Source organism: Chlorocebus sabaeus, chromosome 23 (assembly GCF_047675955.1).
Source record: "Chlorocebus sabaeus isolate Y175 chromosome 23, mChlSab1.0.hap1, whole genome shotgun sequence".
NCBI lineage: Eukaryota > Metazoa > Chordata > Mammalia > Primates > Cercopithecidae > Chlorocebus > Chlorocebus sabaeus.
This window is the reverse complement of record NC_132926.1, coordinates 3621328-3644227: the sequence shown is the minus strand read 5'-3', so window position 1 is coordinate 3644227 and position 22900 is coordinate 3621328. Positions and strand designations below refer to the sequence as shown.

General features: G+C 39.5%; 1 protein-coding gene across 4 annotated transcripts; it reads right to left on the bottom strand.

Annotated features, from left to right (window-relative positions):
* On the bottom strand, positions 1 to 22497 carry CLK4 (CDC like kinase 4). 4 transcript variants are annotated; one of them, XM_037992751.2, is made up of 14 exons: positions 22379 to 22427; positions 18711 to 18871; positions 15273 to 15331; positions 13983 to 14205; positions 12785 to 12875; positions 12323 to 12389; positions 8863 to 8979; positions 8609 to 8775; positions 7909 to 8003; positions 7524 to 7653; positions 5400 to 5482; positions 2070 to 2149; positions 576 to 666; positions 1 to 486 (listed from the first exon to the last, which is right to left on the bottom strand). In XM_037992751.2, the coding sequence occupies exons 3-14, from the start codon at positions 15323 to 15325 to the stop codon at positions 346 to 348; spliced, it is 1338 nt and encodes a 445-aa protein (XP_037848679.1). In that variant the 5' UTR covers positions 15326 to 15331; positions 18711 to 18871; positions 22379 to 22427; the 3' UTR covers positions 1 to 345. The 4 variants fall into 4 exon arrangements, with proteins under 4 accessions (XP_037848679.1, XP_008013679.1, XP_072866548.1 ...); XM_008015488.3 differs by lacking the exon at positions 15273 to 15331 and having other exon boundaries at positions 22379 to 22483; XM_073010447.1 differs by lacking the exons at positions 18711 to 18871; positions 22379 to 22427 and adding an exon at positions 17838 to 17853.
* Between the last annotated feature and the right edge of the window lie 403 nt (positions 22498 to 22900).

The following is a 22900-nucleotide window of genomic DNA, read 5'->3' as shown; positions in this document are numbered from 1 at the left end:
TAAGGTAGTCAAGATTTCCTTTTACTCAAAAAAAATCACTTCAGAGGTGACCTCCATGTACAAAAGGCAAGATCAATCACATTTATCACTGGACACAAAGGATATTTCAAAGGTATTTAAAAATGGTAATCTCAAAAAGAAAAATTAATTTTAATTTTTCTATTGCATTATCAAGACCACAGTTGCTTAACAAGTTAATTATGCTATTGATACAAAACATACAGTATTTACACAACTGTACAAAATAATTTAATGTTTACAAAAATATTAGAATGTTTAGTTGACTGACACAGTCTTAAGTAATCTCTTCTAGAGAAGTACATAGTAAGACCACTGATTCCCATTTCATTTCTTTTTTAATAAGTCAAAGAAAGGATGCTGCAATGCTTCATCCAAGGTAATTCTTTGAGTTGGATCATATTCTAACATTCTTCGAACCAGGTCAAACAGTTTCTCATGTTCTTCATCATGACAAAGCATAAATTCCTGGGGGAGAAATGTTTTTGTTTTAAAAAAAATTAGTAATAGTGCAAACATGTGGTTTATTTTTTAATCTTTAATCTTTTTTCTTTTACCTTTAATGGTTTGCAGCGTCTCCTAACATATCTACCAGCAGAACTGTGTTCATCCCAATCTAGCTGGTTATGGTGAAAATACTTGCGTTTTCTACAGAAAACAGAAAATCTGGATTAGTAAAATAACAAGAGTCACATCTTTACTCTGCACCCATGAGGGGAGACATAGTAAGCAGCTCTCTCTAGGTGTATAGACTTATATCATATATATGCATACAATTTTTAAAAACCTCAGCAACAATTATATATCAGATACCTTATATCCTCCACTCTGTGAGGTTTTAATTTTTCTATTAAAAAACTTAATTGGATACGTGCTCAACTAAGTTGTTCCTAACTATCATACATGGAACAATGTCAGTTTAAAACTAGGGGCCCCCTGGATTCAGTCCTGTAAATTCTGTTTTCACTAGATCCAGAATGGGGCTAGAAATCTTTAAACTCCCTAAGTGGCTTTTGTGGTGAAGCTGTGTTTGGAAATACTACCTTGTCTAAGAATATACAGCTGGTTAAGGACAGAATAAATTTCACACTTAGAGTGGTATGATTCCAAAACACAAGCTTTTTCATATTCTATGTATTATTTTTACATCACCTTAAGAAAACATTTATGCAAATGTAAACTTGAGTTTAAAAAACAAAACAAAACAAAACAAAAAACCCCAAAAGCCATTTTGTTTACTAGATCAGTGGTCCTCAACCTTTTTGGAACCAGGAACCGGTTTCATGGAAGCAGATCCGGGGAGGAGGGATGATGGTTTGGGATGAAACTTCCACCTCAGATCATCAGGCATTAGATTCTCATAAGGAACCTGCATGCAACCTAGATCCCTCGGATGCACAGTTCACAATAGGGTTCACATTCCTATGAGAATCTAATGCCACTGCTGATCTGACAGGAGGTGCAGCTCAGGCAGTAATAATGCTCACTCACCTGCCACTCATCTCCTGTTGTACAGCCTGGTTCCTAGGGTTTGGGGACCCTTGCACTAGATCACAAGGTAAATATTTTTTATTATATTAGGTTTTAAAAACACGGCCGAGTGTGGTGACTCACGCCTGTAATTCCAGCACTTCGAGAGGCCGACGCAGGCGGATCACCTGAGGTCAGGAGTTCAAGACCAACATGACTAACGTGGTGAAACCCCATCTCTACTAAAAATACAAAAATTAGCCAGGCATAGTGGTGGGTGCCTGTAATCCCAGCAACTCGGGAGGCTGAGGCAGGAGAATCACTTGAACACAGGAGGTGGAGGTTGCAGTGAGCTGAGATTGCACCACTGCACTCCAGCCTGGGTGAAACAGTGAGACTCTGTCTCCAAAAAAAAAAAAAGGAGTAAGATGCAGTTACAATTTACCTCCAGTACAGGGAAAAAAAAAAAAGTCAAAATCTATAGTCCTTGGAATGAGCATTACAACAACGTTGGGTTTTCTGTAGTCTGAATATATGCTACTGCACGTATCCAACAAAAGGCTTTAATCTTAAAAACATACCTTGTTTTCTGAATCATGTGTTGTGGTATGGGTCCTAATATTCGTTCCATCATTGCCAGGTGCTCTTTACTATCATGAGTCTAAAAAATACAAGAAAAAGAAATTTAGCACTCTGCATTTCCCTACAAACACATTAACTTGTTCAATCTAAAATTTCAGTTTCCTTCTTTATTTGTATTTCTTATACTGTTTAAAGAATAACTGGGCAAGATTACCAGAAAAACTGTCTCCTCATTTAATCAGCTGCTTAATGAAAATTAACAACCAGTACCCAATGAATAGTTCACTTGTAAACACTTACTATCCCAGGCAACAGACACACAGTCCCAATAATTCTCTAAACAATTCTGAGTGAGGTATGTGGGAACATGAATTTCAAAGATGTTAAGATACTACCTCAAAGTCATATAGCTCATATATGAGGAAAGTGAAGCTATCAACCCATGTCAAAGCACATATCCTTAAATTAGACAGTAGCAGAGCCTTGGGTCAAGTATAATACAGAAGACTATCAGACTCACAGCTGGAATGTATGCTTCTACAGCAGAGGGTGGCAAACTTTTTTTTTTTTTTTTTTGAGGCGGAGTCTCGCTCTGTCACCCAGGCTGGAGTGCAGTGGCCGGATCTCAGCTCACTGCAAGCTCCGCCTCCCGGGTTCATGCCATTCTCCTGCCTCAGCCTCCCGAGTAGCTGGGACTACAGGCGCCCGCCACCACGCCCGGCTAGTTTTTTGTATTTTTTTTAGTAGAGGTGGGGTTTCACCGGGTTAGCCAGGATGGTCTCGATCTCCTGACCTCGTGATGAGGGCGGCAAACTTCTATAAACAGCCGGACAGTAAGTATTTCAGGCTTGGCTGGTCATGAATGGTCCCTATTGCACATTCTTCTTCTTTTTGTAAGAACAGGCACCAGGCAGGATTTCACCATGGGCCAGAGTGTGCTAACCCTTGTTCTGGAGAGCAGAGGCTTTATGCAATACTTTTAGAAGGAATCTATCAACTAGTGCACCTTGCATATTGCTTCCAAATCGTGATACATGACAGGAATAAATAATACTAGCTTCACATTTTAAAGAAATTCCTTAGTTTAAGAGTATTTTGCAGGGTGGAGTTAAAATATAACTCACCTCTCCGATAACGTGTACTTCATTTAAAACTCAAAGTGATTTATAATCACAAAATCACCTGAAGCATCCATTTAAAGTCAGATGGAAGCATTCACTTTGCTTAACTTTTTCTTGACCCTCCAGCTCACCACTGCAAAACCAGACAACACCTCCCAGAACTGACTGACAATCGTGATTCTAAGACATCAAACTTATCTATAAACTCGGAGCACTGTTCAACAGGATCTCTACGGAGACAGAAACAGAAACCTGGTGAGGTGCCCCACAAACAGTGAATCCATCGCTGTGCACTGCTGCCAAGTGACTCTCAGCTCATCACAGCTGCACACCCCCGCCCCGCTCTAACTTCAAACCAGCCTCAACAGTGCTGAGCTGGGACCTCCAGCCCCTCTTCCCCAAACAAAACAACACAACACCTTCATCATACCACAACCCTACTTAAAGTTCTTCAATGGTTGCATCACCTAAATCTTTCAAGAATTTACATTTCAGGCTGGGTGTGGAGGCTCACACCTGTGATTCCCAGCACTTTGGGAGGCCGAGGAGGGCAGATCACTTGAGGTCAGGGGTTCAAGACCAGCCTGGTCAACACAACAAAACCCTGTCTCTACTAAAAATACAAAAAATTATTGTGGTGTGGTGGTTCATGCCTGTAGTCCCAGTTACTTGGGAGGCTGAGACATGAGAATCACTTGAACCTGGGAGGCAGAGGTTGCAGTGAGCCAACATTGCGCCACTGCACTCCAGCCTGGGCAACAGAGTGAGACTCTATCTCAGGGAGAAAAAAAAAAATTAGATTTCAGATGTAGGTACAACTTAAGGACAGAATGCAAAAGAAAGTAGTTTCCTACTTTTTGTTTTACCAATTGAGGACTTTTTATTTTAAAAGCAAACTACCAACAACTATGACTATAATTACATAAAAGAGACATTAAAAAAAAAAAAAAGCAGGAGGGATAATCTAATCTCTAAATAATGGTCAGAATGGCAACCCTAGACAACCATTTTCATTTTGGACTAGTCTACTTTTGGAAACCACTAACTTCTAGGATCAAACCAATACCCTGCAAAGTCTTTGAAGTCCTTTATGAATTGGTCCTTGCCTACTGTTCTAATTTTCCCATTTATACAGGACACTGACAACGCTATTCTACCCCGAGTAGAGTATGTTCATTCACTCCTCTATGCATTTACAGATACTATTTCCTCTTCCTTATATGCCCACTGCACTCCAGTTTTCTAACTCCTCCTCTTCTTCCTATGTTCTCAGTGATGCCTTCTCTAAAGAAAGTAATTATTAACCTTTCCTGGGTTCTCCCTACCTACACTTTGGTTTTTTTATTTTTTTAATTTTTTTTGAGACAGAGTCTCACCCTGTCACCCAGGCTGGAATGCAGTGGCGCGATCTCCGCTCATGCAAGCTCCGCCTCCTGGGTTCATGCCATTCTCCTGCCTCAGCCTCCAGAGTAGTTGGGACTACAGGCATCCGCCATGACGTCTGGCTAATTTTTTGTATTTTTAGTAGAGATGGGGTTTCACCATGTTGGCCAGGATGGTCTCGATCTCCTGACCTCGTGATCCACCTGCCTCGGCCTCCCAAAGTGCTGGGATACAGGCGTGAGCCACCATGCCCGGTCCTCCCTATCTACACTTTCTACATTGTTCCATCACAGCAAATGCTACACTATACTGCAATAGTTTTCCAATGTCTTTTGCATGACTTGAGGAAGATGTTGTCTCTTCACCCTTATGTACTTATACTTAGAAATGCCTAGGACATTATAGATGCTTAATACTTTAGAGTAAAATACAATCCCTTGTTGTTCCTGAATTCTTTTATAAAAAGGAATAAGTGACCCGTAATGGCACATTGACAGTCAACATAACCAGAACTGAAAACTGACCACATTAACACTGCTGCAAACTTATGAAGGAGCTCCACAACGTAAAAAAGGAGACAGTATGAACCATACATGAACCATGCGTTACAAACACTAACCACATGCAAAATTAACCATGATCACTCACTCATAGTAATATTTCATTCAACTGTGGTTTTAAAGAATGACCATTTTGCAAATGTAAGTTTTAATCTCAAGAATAATGATGTATGGCAATTTTCCAATATGGAAGTCAACACTTTAGCATGCCTTTAACGTTTACAATTTGTTGTGAATTATTAAATGGGATTTACTAGCCACGTACCTGAAAGACTGTGAAACCAAGGTAATATTCAATAAGAATGCAACCTATGCTCCAAACGTCACAAGGCTGAGACCAACCTAAAGCTGTTTTAACACAAACAGAAACATTTTACTATGGAACAACTTTTAATTCACAGTACATTAAATCCTCTATATGGGTACTCCCTTTACAGAACCCATTTGGGAGAATATGACACCAAATTCAGGGTTTATATTTTTAGTTTTACAGCAAATGCTATTCAACACACTCTCATGGTCCATATGCTCACATTAAGACACAGTATTCTAACTAGGGAGGGGTGCATGCTATGTAAAATAAAAGGGGGACTACCATTTTCCAAGTATACAACCAATTCGTGCAAATATTCCAGTCTCTGAACTGTTTATATGATGGGAGTGCACTGCTCTTGAAACCATTATTATGCTCAGTTCACGGTTTGTCCAAGAATTTTTATATTTTATTAGTACAAATGTAGGTTTATAATTATCCTCAGAATGAAATTACTAATCCGTTATCAATTATTAGCTTGATGCATGAGTTACTTCTTCCATTAAGAGAAATACTACTGTTTTGCACAAATTATATAAAAAATGTAATGGGAATTATAAGCAGTGTCACCTATAAGCAGAAATTACAGACCCACTGGAGCTCAGAGAAGGATCTATATATAAACATCAGGGCTGTCTATACATGATTTTATATACTTTCTCCTTCAGAATTCTCAATGACAGTATTATTCAGATCAGAATAAAACATCTAGTCGCCTTAAATCTATAATTAACTGGGAAGGAGAAAGAACCAACCACATTGATATTTTAATCTTTCAAAGATCAAATATTTAGTAAAAAAAACAAATGTATACATAAAATCTACATTCAAAGACATTTCAATTACTTTCAGTATCACTGAGGTTAAAGATAAAGGAAGAAATATATTCAAGTCAATATATATTGACTGTGACTTAAGTCATTTTTGTTAACCCCCCCACCCCAGTGTCTATCATTTGAACAAATGGATAATAATGGAGCATGGGCCAGGTGCGGTGGCTCATGCCTATAATCCTAGCACTTTGGGAGGCCAAGGAGGGTGGATCACGAGGTCGGCAGTTCGATACCAGCCTGACCAACATGGTGAAACCCCATCTCTACTAAAAATACAAAAAAATTAGCTGGGCATGGTGGCAGGTGCCTATAATCCCAGTGCCTAGGAGGCTGAGGCAGGAGAATAGCTTGAAACCAGAAGGCAGAGGTTGCAGTAAGCCGAGATTGCTCCACTGCACTCCAGCCTAGGCAATAAAAGCAAAACTTCATCTCAAAAAAATAAATAAATAAATAAAATATATAAATGAGCTGGGCGTGGTGGTGTGTACCTATAATCCCAGCTACTCAGGAGGCCGAGGCAGGAGAATCGCTTGAACCCGGGGACAGAGGTTGTAGTGAGGTGAGATTGCACTACTGCGCTCCAGCCTAGGTGACAGAGTGAGACTCTGTCTCAAAAAAATAAACAAACAATGGAGCATGGTTTCTACCTATTAACACATATAAAGTCTGTAAATGATAGAGCTTGGACCTCATAAAAGTTTTCTTTTTAGATCAGGCACCGTGGCTCACACCTATAATCCCAGCATTTTGGGAGGCCAAAGCAGGCAAATCACGAGGTCAGGAGTTGGAGACCAATCTGGCCAACACGGTGAAACCCCATCTCTACTAAAAATACAAAAAATTAGCTGGGCGTGGTGAAGGGGGCCTGTAAGCCCAGCAACTTGGAAGGCTGAGGCAGAAGAATCACCTGAACCCAGAAGGCAGAAGTTGCACTGAGCCGAGATCGCGCCACAAAATCACACTTCTTTGATGCATTTAGCTAACAGAGCCTGTTTTCTTATGATCATTTAAGATTTACTTGTTCAAAAATAACCACCACCTGAAATATCTTTCACAGGCAGTATCACATGTTTACCACTCAGGAAAAGTACAGCAATGTCCACACATTTTTTATGAAAACAGAAAACGTTTTCGGAATCCTGCTAAGAAGATCATACTTCCCCACACCACCAGTAAAGCTGTAAAGAACAAAAATCTCTTATTCAATTATAATATCAGAAAGACTGGTGTCTTGTCTACTGACCCAAAATGACCTCAGGAGCTCTGTAGTGCCGGGTAGACACCAAAGTACTGTGATGTTCATCATCATACGTTGCACTTCCAAAGTCAACAACTTTGATATCTGTGTTTTTCAGTGTGCGTTCATCACGTTTCTAGAGAGATACAGTTGAGTAAATATGAAATTCAACAGATATGAAATATTTTATAGCACTACTCAAAAGGCCAGCACATGAATTATCTTCTTGATTGTCAAAATAAGCTCATGAGAAAGGCAAAGAAGGATTACTTCTTTTCGGTTAAACATCAGGATATAATGAAGCTCAGGAGTGAAATTCCTCATCCAAAGATCATCAAGTTAAATTAATTTTAAAGACAACCACCAAAAGTAAAACAAGTCTTTAACTTACCATTTTAGAATTATATTTGACTACATAGTCAGACTTCACAAATAAAATATTTTCAGGCTTCAGATCTGTATGGGTTAATTTATTATGATGTAGAACTACAAGAGAACAAAAACACATTATTAGTTTCACTTACAAACTTAATTTGTACTACCAGGAAAGGAGGACTGGCAAAGGATACAGTGGTTAAGAGATGTTTCACCTTTACTTGTAAAATGTCTATTTTTTCAGTGACAACATTTGGATATATAGCTTTTATAATAAAAACAAGTTTCCTGGTGCTTAAAGATTTATCTTAATTGTTAAGGAGGTAAAAACACAAAAAAATATTTAAAAATAGAGATTTATCACCGGCCATGGTGGCTCATGTCTGTAATCCCAGCACTTTAGGAGGCCGAGGGGGGCACATCACCAGGTCAGGAGACCTAGACCATCCTGGCTAACACTGTGAAATCCTGACTCTACTAAAAATACAAAAAATTAGCTGGGCATGGTGGCGGTCGCCTGTAGTCCTAGCTACTCAGGAGGCTGAGGCAGGAGAATGGCGTGAACCCAGGAGGTGGAGCTTGCAGTGCGCCAAGATAGTGCCACTGCACTCCAGCCTGGGCGACAGAGCGAGACTCCATCTCAAAATAAATAAATAAATACATACATACATACATACATACATACATACAAATAAAGATTTATGAAGTGTACTTACAATTTATTGACTGGCAGATCTGATATGCCATCTGCCTGATGTGGTCAATTTGAAATGGCAGAAAGCTGTTTTCTTTAATGAAATCGTAAGTACTAAGCCCCAGCAGTTCAAACACAATACAAACATGACCATGATGATCAAACCATTCCAGCATCTGGACACATCGGCTAAAAGAGAGCAAAATAATAATTCAGTTTACGCAAATCTGAATATTTCACATAATAAGATGGCTCCTAGGTTAAATTTATACTTACAAGACACTGTTGGGATCAGTACTATTTAAGTGCTCTAATACTTGGATTTCTGAACGAGCGGCTTCACGGTAACGGCCTACGTTTTTTACGATTTTCACTGCTACATGCATGCCATCCCTTAAAAATAAAATTAAGATAAAAATGATAAATGTACAGGAGTGAGTTGAAGCCATGTTATGCTCTAAAGCATAATCTTAATTACCAGTTCCTCTATGTCTTTTAAAATAATCTTTCAGAACACATTATAGCAGATTCCATATAACATCTTCTCAAAACATTTTGATAAAATACTTTACATGAAGTGATAATTCCCTTAATACTTATGAGTTTTAACATTTGCTCCCAGAATTTTAAATTTAATTACATTTTATACAACAACAGTTTTAAAATATATACAATTGTAAACCAAAAATAGAATATGCTACTGTTGAAAGTATTCATTCATTTACCAGGCTAGGCCTACTCTGTGCCAGCCAATGCATAGGTATTAGTGATTAAAAGACGTGGTGTGTCCCTACGTACTTCGAAGTCTAATGGAAAAGACAGACACATAAACGACGTAGACTTCTTCACAGAAGAGGCAGCCCAGAACTGAGTCCTGAAAGATAGCTGGGAGTTTGTCAGACTGGGAGGGAAACATCCAGGTAAAGGAGACACCAACTCTAAGTAATGAAGCCCAGAAAAACCTTAGCAGATGCACTGATGCGAGTATACAGAAACAGCTGAAGGGGAGGGCACTGGGCTTTAGACTGGGGAATCTGTAAGAATGCTTCCTAAAAAGCAGAGAGCCGTGAATGTTTCAAATCTTCTACTTCTTTTTGTCTTCCTTTTTTTTTTTTGAGACGGAGTCTCACTCTGTCGCCCAGGCTGGAGTGCAGTGGCCGGATCTCAGCTCACTGCAAGCTCCGCCTCCCGGGTTCATGCCATTCTCCTGCCTCAGCCTCCCGAGTAGCTGGGACTACAGGCGCCCGCCACCTCGCCCGGCTAGTTTTTTTGTAGTTTTAGTAGAGACGGGGTTTCACCGTGTTAGCCAGGATGGTCTCGATCTTCTGACCTCGTGATCCGCCCGTCTCGGCCTCCCAAAGTGCTGGGATTACAGGCTTGAGCCACCGCGCCCGGCCTTGTCTTCCTTTTTAAACCTAATCTACCTACACATGAGCCAGCATTCAAGCCTTCTTTTTCACTATGGCCCTTCCACTTTACAAAACCATACCCATCTCTTACTAGTATAACAAGATGTATGCCCTAGGCTATAAAAAACATTTGGGGCAAACAAACACGTATTCTAATGGCTGGATACGAAACCTTTATCCGCATCCAGTGGTTTTCCTATTCATTTCCTATTCACTGCTTTCAACAAGGCCCCAATGACTGTGAACTGATAAGTCACTAAACAAATTTTCTGATGTTTGGCATACACCTCAAGACTTAAAAGAACTCTAGTAAGATTACTGTGACAAAGCTTCTACTCCTATCTATTTAATTATATGACCAAAAAGTTTTCTCAGTGCTTGTATCCATAAAAACGAAAAAAGAAAACAAACAATGCTAAACAGTCAGATATTTATCTATGGCTACATGTCTTCATTTTTTTAGAGGCCTCAACCACCCCAAGAAAGGAAACATTCCAGGCCAGATATGGTGCAGGGGTGTGCCACATGTGACTACAGGTTCGTGTAATCCCAGCACTATGGGAGGCTGAGGCAGGAGGATCACTTGAGGCCAGGGGTTCCACACCAGCCTGAGCAACATAGTGAGACCCCATCGCATTAAAAAAAAAATTGTTTTAAAGATACATTTCATTAAATACACCAAGACTTAGACTTTCAAGAAATTCTAAAAGGACATTAATGGGATGACTAGTGAAATCTGAATATAGTCTGCAGATTAGTTGGCAAAATTTGAAAACATATGTATGTATAATGATAAAGTAAATCTTATAAAATGTTAACATTTGGGAAATCTGGGTGAAGAATACATGGGAATTCTTTGAACTATTTTATTAACTTTTCTGTAAGTCTGAAAATATTTCAAAATACTTTAAAGTTCAATTTACCTTCACATATTTGTTACAGAAAAGCAAAATGTGGGGATAATTTAGGAAAATATTTATGGAAAGTGAAATGAAAATAAATTCAATAAAACATTTCTAAGTATTCAAGAAGAGTTTGTTTATGGATGATGGTAGGTGCCACGCTGCTATGGTATTTAGATTCCCTCAAATGCATTTAAAGAGAGGTAAGCTTTATTTCTTAATATTAATATTTACATCCAGTTGGAAATTACATCCTTCCCAAATAATTTATGATAAAAAATTTCAAGTCATTTTAGAAATGTGTAGTTTCACTAAAGTTCTAAGAGCTTCACTTACAAAAAAGTTTGCAAGCCACACAATAGAGGTCCTAGAGGAAAGCAGTAAAATGAGGCAGAAAGGGTCAAATCACAAACTTTATTCTCTAGGCCCTAGATGATAAAATTTCGTTACAGTTTAGGAAGCTAACTCTTAACATTTAAGATTAGACATGCTTTATTGCCTCTGCAATCTGAAATTGCCAAATCTTGTATACAGGGTCAAGGCCCTCAGTTCTAGAGTTCTGGGAAATTCCTTCACTTGAACATCCACTTTAATTTCAATGATTTCCCCGCTGAAATTGGTCTTTTTTTTTTTGAGACGGATTTTCACTCTTGTCGTCCAGGCTGGAGTGCAATGGCGTGATTTTGGCTCACCGCAACCTCCGCCTCCCTCCCCTCCCGGGTTCAAGTGATTCTCTTGCCTCAGTCTCCCAAGTAGCTGGGATTACAGGCACGTGCCACCACACCTGGATAATTTTGTATCTTTAGTAGAGACAAAGTTTCTCCATGTTGGTCAGGCTAGTCTCGAACTCCCAACCTCAGGTGATCTTCCTGCCTTGGCCTCCCGAAGTGCTGGGATTACAGGCGTGAGCCACTGTGTCTGGCAGTCAGCATTCTTAAGATCCACGTTCATGGTAAATTAATCATACACAGTTGGAGAAATTTTGGTAAGTAATTTACCCCCTAAAACACGTGGCTACCATTTAAAATATATTCCATCTTGGCTGGATACGGTAGCTCAGGCTTATAATCCCAACGTTTTGGGAAACTGAGGCGGGTGGATCACTTGAGGTCAGGAGTTTGAGACCAGCCAGGCCAACATGGTGAAACCCCATCTTTACTGAAAATACAAAAACTAGCTAGGTGTGGTGGCAGGCTCCTGTAATCCCAGCTGCTCCAGAGGCTGAAGCAGGAGAATCACTTGAAGCCAGGAGACAGAACTTGCAGTGAGCCAAGATGGCGCCACTGCACTCAAGCCTGGGCAACAAAGGCCCTATCTCAAATAAATAAATAAATAAATTAATTAATTAAATAAAATTTCATCTAAATTATGAATCTTTCCCCACCAAAAATATCAGAATGTTCAAAAAGGAAAAAACAAACTTACATGCCATGATCAATGCACTCTACAACTTTGCCAAAGGCTCCTTCACCCAAAGTGTCCACGATTTCATCTAAAGTGAGGAGGGAAAAAGAGGTGTAAGTACCTGAGTACAAATTGTCTAGTTATTCAAACAATGAATGCTTAAGTGTGGAATATTTTCAAATGATCTCTATCAAAGCATAACTAAGGTTTCAGCACTCAAATTATTTTAGTTTCAGCTGCTACAAAAACAATTAGATAGAGCTATCTTTCTTGCTCTAATCTCAAATTCCACTGATTATTTTGGAACTTTAGAATAGAAATATTTAAATTCTACAGAAAAGAAGAAATACAAAAGAACAAACAAACCCACAAAAAACAAAATAAAAAAGCAATGAAGAGTTCTTTAGCCCCCCGCTGACAAACTATTCTTAAAAAGATTATTCTTTCTGCAAAGTTTAAAAAGTGTTGAAAAATATTCTATACATCTTGCTCTTAGAACGTCTCCACTTTGACAGATCAGGTGACCCTCCTCATCATCCTCTATACTCCTGGATCTTTTCCTTCGGTGGCTCTTCTGGAACGGCAAGTGGGCAGCACCAAGATCGTCCAGCCAATCAATATATCAGAGTGAATTCAGGGCAGAATACGCAATTCATTCAGCGGGGAGATATTCAGGCATTCAGATAAGCACCAGGCCACGAACAGTTGGCAGGAGCAATTTCAAATTCAGTCCCCAGAAATTCACAGGGCACAGTTTATGTTACAGAAGAAAAACATGGCAAGGAACAGATTTTCAGATAAGATACTTAAAGTGGCAATAGAAAAAAACAACACAATTGTCTCTTTAAAATACTGATTTAATTGAAGTCTGAAATTTAAAGAATGCAATGTCATGATTTACTTATCTCTTGCTATAAACAGCATATGCTGTGAATTGAGATGTCTAGTTTGTCAGAAAAATGTTTTAAAATGTCAAGACTATTTGAAATTATTCTAATTTAGCAATAGTTTAAAATATACATGATGAAAATAAAAGGGGAAATAAAGGCTAGTTAATTTCAATGTTCAATCTAATAAAAACTAGTTTTACTGAAGAAAACTTGGGGAGAAACTAATTCAAAGTTCACTGTTCAAGCAGGTGAAGATGTCTGAGTATAAAAAAAAAGGGGAGTGGGCAGACTATTTGGATGTTTCCCATTCAGCACCCATTTTCACAACTTCAAAAGAATTCACTGCAGACAATGATGCACTGTACTATGGAACTATGCTCTATGTTAGGTTAGTAACATTTAGGTATCCACCAGTGCAATGTTTCACATTTGTTTTCAAGTACCAGATAAAGGGTTTCTAAGGGGGAAAAAAAACGCTTAAGATGAAAGATGGGTGCATGATTTTTTTGTAAGAATATGTTACAAATACAAAAATATTTTTATTATTAAAATCAATAAACTCATGATCTGGTCTGCAGAATATGAGGAAATGTGGGCAAATGAAGGCTAATAAATATATAGATCAGTGACAAGAATCTGGAGGTTTCCTTTAAGGATTTGAGTAACATAAATACAATTATAATATATCCAAATAGTATTTTATATATATATAAACAATTAGAAACTTATCAGCTCATTAAGAGTACACACAAATAAAACTCCACTCAAAATAAAAACAAAATCAATCATACCGAACGTGACTGATGACTTGAACAGTGTCTATTGCGCTTCCTTTTAGGACTGCTTCTCCTGCTGCGGACTGAAGATTTACTGCAGTGGATTCGATAACCGCTTTCAATGTCTCTGGGATAATGTCTAGGAACATATCCTTCACAGTAGTCATTCCTGTATTCGTCAACGTATCTCCGGTCCCGATAATCTCGCTCATTCAAGGACCTTGCTTCTAAATAATGACTGCAAACACATTAAAAGATTTCAAATTATTCTCTTCATTCTGCAATAATGTGGTTCAAACAAAACATTTTTCTCAAAAATTCTTGGTTTAAACAGCTAACTCAATATAAGAAAAAAATTCAAACAGATGAATTAACATTTATATTTATCTCACAAAGCTTAAGAAACAATTTTACTTCAACAAACAAGCAAATGGGCCCATTATAGAGATTGCTGACAAGCATTTCACACCGAGGAATAAAGCTTGAGTCACATCATTAATTTAGGTCCAGTGTTTACTTGATTAAGTGTTCCTTTACCTTCTGCACCTGTATCTAAACTGTCTTAATCTCTCACAGAGGTACAATCAGAGGCAGGCAAAAAGGATTCCTTTGTCTTTTAATGTAAGAGCATTTTAGTAGATATCCCTGGCACACAGAGAGTTCTTTCATGAAAGGTACATTAGAGCTATAAGGAGCCTTAAATGTATTCCAGCCCTTTCATTTTACCGACGACTAAATTAGGATCCCCAGAAGAAAAATGATTTGCCAAGGTTGTATAGCACATTAGTGACAAAAACTAAAATATTTTCTAACCGCTATTATACAAGCCAATTTTATTACACACATCATCTATCATGTCTCCTCTACTCTTTGCATTTCTAGCCTTGTTATTCCTGTTTGAGGTATAGACAACGTAGCTTTTGAGGACTGCCTCATGTGCCAAAGGCATCTAAAATATATCCCCCTAAAGAACGAAAGGGATCCTGCAGTTTAGAATTACAGTAGTTCTACCACCGTACTTCCCTTTGTATTTCTAATTTCCTGTCATTCCTGTTTGAGAAGTATGTAAGAAACAACAGAAACCACCATCCTCTAGTGCCATAGTGCTTTAATCTACAGATCCCTTTGAAAATCTGCTGGAAGCCATAGACTTTCTTCCCCAAGAAACACATAAACAAAACTTGGCAAGGATTTTCATAGGTCATGGACCTCAGGATGTCAATGGATCCCAGTTAAGTAGCCTTGATCTGATGGAAAGAAAAGGACATAGATTCATTTGGCCCAGTTTCCCGTCCCCCTCTCTACCTGGGATGAGTGTCCTCTTCAACAGAGTGCGAAGCTTCAAGAGGGATGCACATGGAGCACTGAGGGAGAGAGGGGACACCTGCCCAGTCAGACAAATCGGCTAAAATAATCCTAACAAGCAATGGAGTGACGGATGTTGACTAGATTGCCCTCACCAACCCCTTTCCTTTCCCCAGAGTATGATGTCATTCTTTTTCCCAGGGGGCTCGTTTTGGCAGAAACAGAAGCATCTTTACAACTACTACCCAATAGGGTTAGTATCAAATCCAGGCTGGGGAGATACAGAAACCTGGTTCTCTTTCCCTAGCGTCAGCTTTAAGTGGTATTTATTGGAGAAACAACTCCGGATATTTGGGTAAGACTGTGGGCAGTCTAGGTTAGAGATCTGATCAGTTGGCTTGGAACTGTCAGGGAGGGACCACCAACACAATCAGCTAGAAGTGACCGTACTCTTAAGGGCATCCTTCCCATAAAAGTCCAAAATCCTTCTACTAGAAAAAACTAACACTAACAATCTTTAGCTGGAATACGGCATGAAGTTAGAGCTGCTAAGCCATAAACAATAATATAGAGTAACAAAACATGGAGTGAACACCATGAGGACAAACTAAAAGGATGAGAGTCTCTTCAATAGACAATGGCCAATGACCAAGGCTGAGAGATTACATAAACAAAGTCTACAGAATTACACAAGCTATGGAAAGGGTAGACAGGATGAACAGACTGATTTAATTTTTTGAAAATATCCACTGAATGCCCAGTGAATATTTCACTATAGCCTTTAAAATAGACAAGATGGATGAGGGTAAGGGCATTCGTTTTTATATATCCACAGGTCCTGTGGGAGATAAAAAAAAAAATTATATAAGGCAAAGTCCCTGCCAACAAATAATGAACAATTTGAGATTACTCACATAAAAATGAAACAAAATCCAACAATGTAGGAAATTCTAAAAAGTTACAACACATGAGTGCTTAGAGTCAGAGATGGGGAAAAAAATCTGTTTACAATGGTCAGAGAATAATTACAAAAAAGATGGAAATAGAGTTGCATCTTAAAGGGAAGCCAGGATTTGGACAAAATAGAATACAGAAGAAATTCCAGTGGAGAAGAATGGCATGTTACCATCTTAAATTCATATGGCACTTTCAGCCACAATGGCTTAGAGATGGATTTGTCTATGCATTACTCAGGAAAAAGACAATCCCGGCAAGAGCAATTTTCACACAGGGGAATGTAGACAAATAAGTAAGCTGAGAATAGCATCATTAAAAGCCCTGCATGCTATAGCCGGCTAAAGAGTATTTCTCAAAAGACGGTCTATTTATCAGCAATATCAAATATGGAGTTCTTATTAAAAATGGTAACCCTGGGCCTCAAGTCATACTCACTGACTCTAAATCTGGTCAACATACCTCCAAGGTGATTCTTATTCACACTAAAGTTGGAGAATCACTGCTTTAAGACTTGATACTTTATGTTACAGGCTTCTACGCACAATATAAAGATAGGGTTTACAGTCACATCAGTCTTTCTAATGCGGAATGGATTAACTAAGCCTGTAGAAAGGGAGACCAATTCACACGCTACCTCCAAAAGACAAATCATAAAGAAAAGACACTATGCAACATATATATGACAAATGGTTAAAATAATATGTCACAAAAAGCTCTTCTAAATCAATAAAATATACTTTAATAAACAGGCTAAGAATAAAAAGATGTTCAAATGATCAATACTTATATGACAGTGGACAAATCTGTCAGAAATTTAAAAATTCAGTTTAATCAAAACATTATTCTTGGCCTTTCAAAACAGCCAAGATTGGTGAGAGCATGAAGGGGCACGTTGTAAAATTTGGCAAACATTCTAGAAAAAGAAATATGAACCTGTAGCAAGAAACTTTTAAGAGTTCATATCCTTTACCTTAAAAATGCTTCTTCTTGGAGTGTATTTTCAAGAAATAATCAGCGGCAAAGATTTAGAAACAAAGATTTTTTTTTTTAATTATAATTTTACAGCTAAATAATGGGGACTAATATCCTATAGAGATTATCATCTTTATACTTTTCTGCATTTTTCAGTTTTTTATTTTATAAAAACACTCAAAGTTTTTGATCTTCAAAATTAGAATATTCTGGATTATGGTGAATGTTGACCACCAAACACATCTGGTACCAATGTCAAAGAAGGTATTGGCCTGGTAGTTAACTGGACTCAGTATCATGTTTATGTAATTAACTATGAGCATGAATGAACTGTTCATCACTCGTATCACTTCCTTTCTACATACATAACGTATAATTATCCTATTATCCTATGAGTAACTAGTTGTTAAGCCTTAGGGTTTTTTGTATTTATTAATAGTGGGGTACAGATAGTTTTCTTTAGTATACTGTACATTAATTATTAATTATTTCTGGTCTTTGAAATCCTGTCATAAACCTTCCCACTTCCCCTTATATAACAATGTGTATGAAGCATGATTTGTCTGCACTGACTACAAATAAGCTCAGTTTGGCAGAACAAGTCTGTTAACGTGGAGAAGGAAAGAAATTACATACTGTTTTTTAAAGTAACCCCAGCTGGCTAATTTAGAAAGCAATCTGGTAAACAGTCCCAATGGAACATCTGCACAAAACAAGAAGAAAACAGAACCAACAAAACAAACGAAAAAGGGAAATTAATGAAACAGTGAAAGAAACCTACCTAGCCTTTCTTTAATCATTTAGAACTTTAAGATTCCTTTAATTCTATATAAATATATCACCTCCAAATTTTACACTGGTAAGAATACAACACAACAGGACACATGCTGTTGCAAGTTTTTTATTGAGGCCATTTCCCAAATTACTAGCTACTACCTATGAAAACAATAGTTCTTAAATAAAGCCAGCTTCCAAAAATCCCAAACATATCCCTTGGCCTCATCTACAAATATAACCTGTTCAATACAGTGTAAGTGACTAATAATACATGTTGCTTTTCTCTGTTGGAGTAACTCCTCCCCTATAAAACCCTATCTGATTTCTGAAACACTTAATGAGCACTACAACATACACGTCTCCCTCTTTATTAAAGGTATGCATTGGGCATTCGATCACTATTACTTAACTTTTTGTGTGTCATCTCCCTAGTCACGTTACTGGCAGCTGGGACTCACCATGTTATTTAATACATTTTACATTCACTTACTGATCAACTGTCTCCTACCACTCCCAGGGAGACAGACATACATAAGGATAAGAACTTTGTTTTATCACAGCTGCAGCCTCAGCACCTATAATCTAGTCTAAAATAAGTACTCAAATATTTTCTAAATGAGTATTTGTTGACTGAATTATAAAACAATTTGACAGATGAAAGCTATACAAGCAAATGACAAATCATTTAAAACTATTAGAGCTACAATGCTACTAGTTCAAGAGTTGATTTACCAATCAGATTCTTTAAACTGGTGACATGGTTTACAATGCCTGTTCTCTTGTGTGCTACTATGAGATCTCCTCTTCCGCTTGTGACTTCCACGGTAGCTTTCATGTCCCCAGCTTTCTCTGCTATCCCAATCAGGGCAGTGAGTTCGTTTGGAATGCCGCATCTATTGATAGAAATGAAAAGGGAATTGTGGGGGTTATAGATGTGTGATAGGTAAAATATTATATATTAATATTATTTATCAAAACCCTACACACAGGGTCTTAGAGGCTCCAAATTCTTTTTAGGTGGTAATGTTTCCCAAGGCACTGGTATGTCAGATGACTGCTAAGAGGCATAGAGATCTAGTATTAAACTGTGGGTAATACTGATACCTTAAGACATTATTTTTGAATTCTGATTATATCCAGGACAAATTCTCAGCTTGGTGCTTTTCTTCAACTAACACTTGCAAACTGACTTTTTAAAAATTAAAAAAAAAAAAAAAAAGGGGCCAAATGAAAAGGTTCAGGGTACCGTTTCCAGCGGACAAGAGTATTTAGCTAAAAATTAATAACTTTTTTGTTTTATTTATCTTGTTTTGTTACTTTCTACTTATTAGTGATTTTCCAATTAAGTCATTGACATATTTTCTTTTAAAAATGTTAACATTAAAATGTGAGCTGATTTAAGGAGAAATAATATCACAGTGTCATGCAGCTTTGGCAAATTACTGTAATACAAATAACTTCAGTGCGAGACAAAAATACTTAGGGATACTAAATATGGGAGGTGACTTTGTTTTAACTGTAAAGAGCTATTCAATGATGAAGCTTTTTTTCCTCAAATTCTCCATAGTTCTTTTCTCTAAATCTCTGAATGACTCTAAGCTTTGAGAATATTAGTTCTGTGTGGATAGAACACAATATTCAACAGAGAAACTGAAGACATATAAAAAGGTGATTTTAGGCCGGGTGCGGTGGCTCATGCCTGTAATCCCAGAACTTTGGGAGGCCAAGTCCAGGAGTTTCAGACCAGCCTGGGCTACATATAATGAAACCCCGTCTCTACAAAAAAATTTTTTTTAATGTTTATGTGAATTTATGAACTCATTTTCTCTATCCAACAAGTTCATTTTCTTATCCAGCAGTTATTCTTAAACTTAAAATCTATTTGTAGTAAATCTGAAGTAACTCTGAAAAAGAAATCAGCCTACAAGGATGCACACTGAAGCATGGTCACAGTGAAATCAAACGCTAACAGCGATATCTGACTCCATTTACAAACTCCAATACATAACCTGGTTCCTTCCAGGCTCAGCATCTGTGCTCAAACAATAGAACCCCTATCTGTCTCTCCCCATCTTAATTATTTTCCAAAGCACAATCAGGTCCAAACTCTGCTAAACAGGGTAGTTTAAATGGTAAAAAGAGAAGAATTTCACACTTCAGTAAGGAGCTGAAAAAAGCTAAAATGGAGTAAAATCCACTTAGTTAACCTCATTCAGCTTTCCCAAATTACTAATAAGCAAACGAATGCAAGTAGAAATTTAAATGATTTTAAATGGATTAAAGGCTTTGAAATGAGGCAGCTTCAATTCTTCTGGGAGGTATTCCACAAGAAAGTATGTATCACACCATCCCAGTCTGATGGCCACCAGATAGTCAGATATTTTAATTCACTCTCTTGCTGATTCTAATTCTATACCCATCAGGCATCCTTCTAATGTGGCTCTTAGCTTACTTTACAGAGGAAGAGAAGGCACTGATCAGGTCAAACAGAAACTCTAAAACTCTTGTTAGCGTCTCAATGGAAGTGAGCACTCCGGTTTGATACAAATGGAGTCACTTCCACATTGGAACGTGAAATGAGTAACAGCACAAATTTACTGGAGGCAAAAGGCCAGAACACAAACTTTCTTCATTAGAGCTATCAAGAAAAATTTACGGTTGGGCACAGCGGCGCCTCATCCCTTGAGCCCAGGAATTCGAGACTAGCCTGGGCAACAAGGTGAAAGCCTGCCTTTACAAAAAATTCAAAAAATGAATCGCACATGGTGACTTGAGCCTGTAATCCCAGCTACTGGGGAGAATCACTGAAGCCCAAGGAAGTCAAGGCTTCAGTGAGCCACGATCACGCCATTGCATTCCAGTATGGACGACAGTGAGACCCTGTCTCAAAAATAAATAAATAAATAAATAAATAAATTTCAAGTGCGATTCTTCTGAACCGTTCCATCAAATACCAAAGTTGTATTTTAACCACATCAGGAACTCAGCTTGGTTAAGTATTTTTAAATCATAGCAAGCAAAATCACATCTGATGACCGAGGGTTATTATTATCAACCTCCATTATTATGAAGTTTTTTCAAGACTTCTGTGTCTGCCTCAGTTTTGTTTTTTCCTCTTCTACTGTAAGTCTGCCACAACCAGCTAACCTCCAGCAAAACAGAATTCTCAAATTATGAGTTAACATGCAAACATTAAAATAAGAACGAGCCCCGTTGTGAGAGTACAAAATTTTTCTCAAGTTCACTACTACAAATTTAATTCAGCTGTTAGTCCTAGCCTCTGACCTCCCCCACTCACCCTGCAACGTTCAAAAATATTTTATCTGGAGGCACAAAGATCATCCCACCCAGGTTCTATGTGGTAAGGTTCCTTCGCATACACAAAAAAGAAGTTATCTAAAATCATGACACTGCCTCTAATTAATAAAGGACCCTGCGTGCTAGAATAACCAGGTATCTTTCAAAAACTAATGACACAATGCATCTCAGATGTAGATCCATCGCCACCGCCCTTAAGATCCTGTAGTTCTTGACAACTTAACGCTATGTACATGGCTTAAAAACATCGAAATAGGTTATAAGTTTAGGATTGGAGGGCTCCAAGAGGACTGCATTTAATGGGTTACAAGCCAGGAGGGGTGTGTAAAAAGCACAATCGCACAGGACAGCTATGAAGCAAGACAAAGTGGCTGGCAAGTTCAGTCTGCGGGGCGGCTTCCTAAGGCTCGTACAAGCATATCTGGGCTATTTAGGCAACCCGGGATAATAAGATGCAAAACTACCAGAAATGCAGGTTCGCTGCAACAATGTGTTCAGTATAGCACAGAGGACTAGCCTCCGCAAATTTCCACCTCTCACAAGCACCTATGCCCTCAACCACCTGGATGTGCGCGGACGCCCGGTACCCACCTCCCGGCTCCCGGGAACCCGGCCAGTGCCTTTGGCGCACTCAACACAGGGGCAAGTGCTTGACTCTGGAAAACCCCCCAAACGTTACAAACGGCCCAGGCCAGGAATCCAGGGAAAGACCTGATCTCCGACATCACGAATGCCGGAGACGGCTCTCGAAAAGTCTCCCGACAGGTCCTCGCGCCCGCCGGCTGGAAGAGGTCCCGACAGGGTTAACCAGGAGCCGCGCTCGCCAGCCAGCAGGGCACGGCCAGCCCAGGGCCTCCGGAGCCGCGACGCGAGCGGCCAGGGCCCTCAGAGAAGGGTCAGCGGCAGAACCGCGACGCCCAGGCAACTTTCGGTGCTTCCGCCGTGCACCAGCCGAGCAGCGCCCCGCAGAACTCCTCAGCTCCACAAGCCCAGGCCCCTAACGCGTCGTTTCTCCGACACCTGGCTCGGAGACCTAAAGACCGACAGCCGCCTGGCCCCGCACACACCACCGGCAACCCTACCTCCGCAAAAGCAAATGGCCCTTCGGGCGAGAAATGTCGCCAAACTGCCGTCTTCCTTTCTCGGCCGCTGCGACAAACACCCCACAAAATGGCGGCAGCGCCGTCGCCCTACAATCCCCCGGGTCGTCTCTAGCGCCACCTACGCCGCGCGAACGCGCCTGCGTGACACAGCCTTGCGCGCTCCCGCCGCTCCACGTAAGGGCGGGGCTCCACGTGACTTAAGAGCGGGACCCGAGCCTCTGCACTGCGGCTGCGCGGCCCAAGCATTTTCCTCCCCCTCCCCCGCCGCCCCCGTCCCCGCCCCGACTCCGTCCCGACTGCCTCCCGACCCCGCCCCGACTCCGTCTCGAGGCCTCCGGGCGGAGAGTGTTTAATGTCTCGACGGGCTTGGGTGGAAGCGGGAAGGAACGCCCGTGTCCCGCCCTAAGTGTGTAACGCGTGTCTGCCCTTTGAGGTGGAGTTATGCTGAGTGCGGCACCTCTCAGCAGAGCCGGCTGGTGCCCGGTTTCCTGGTCTCCCAGC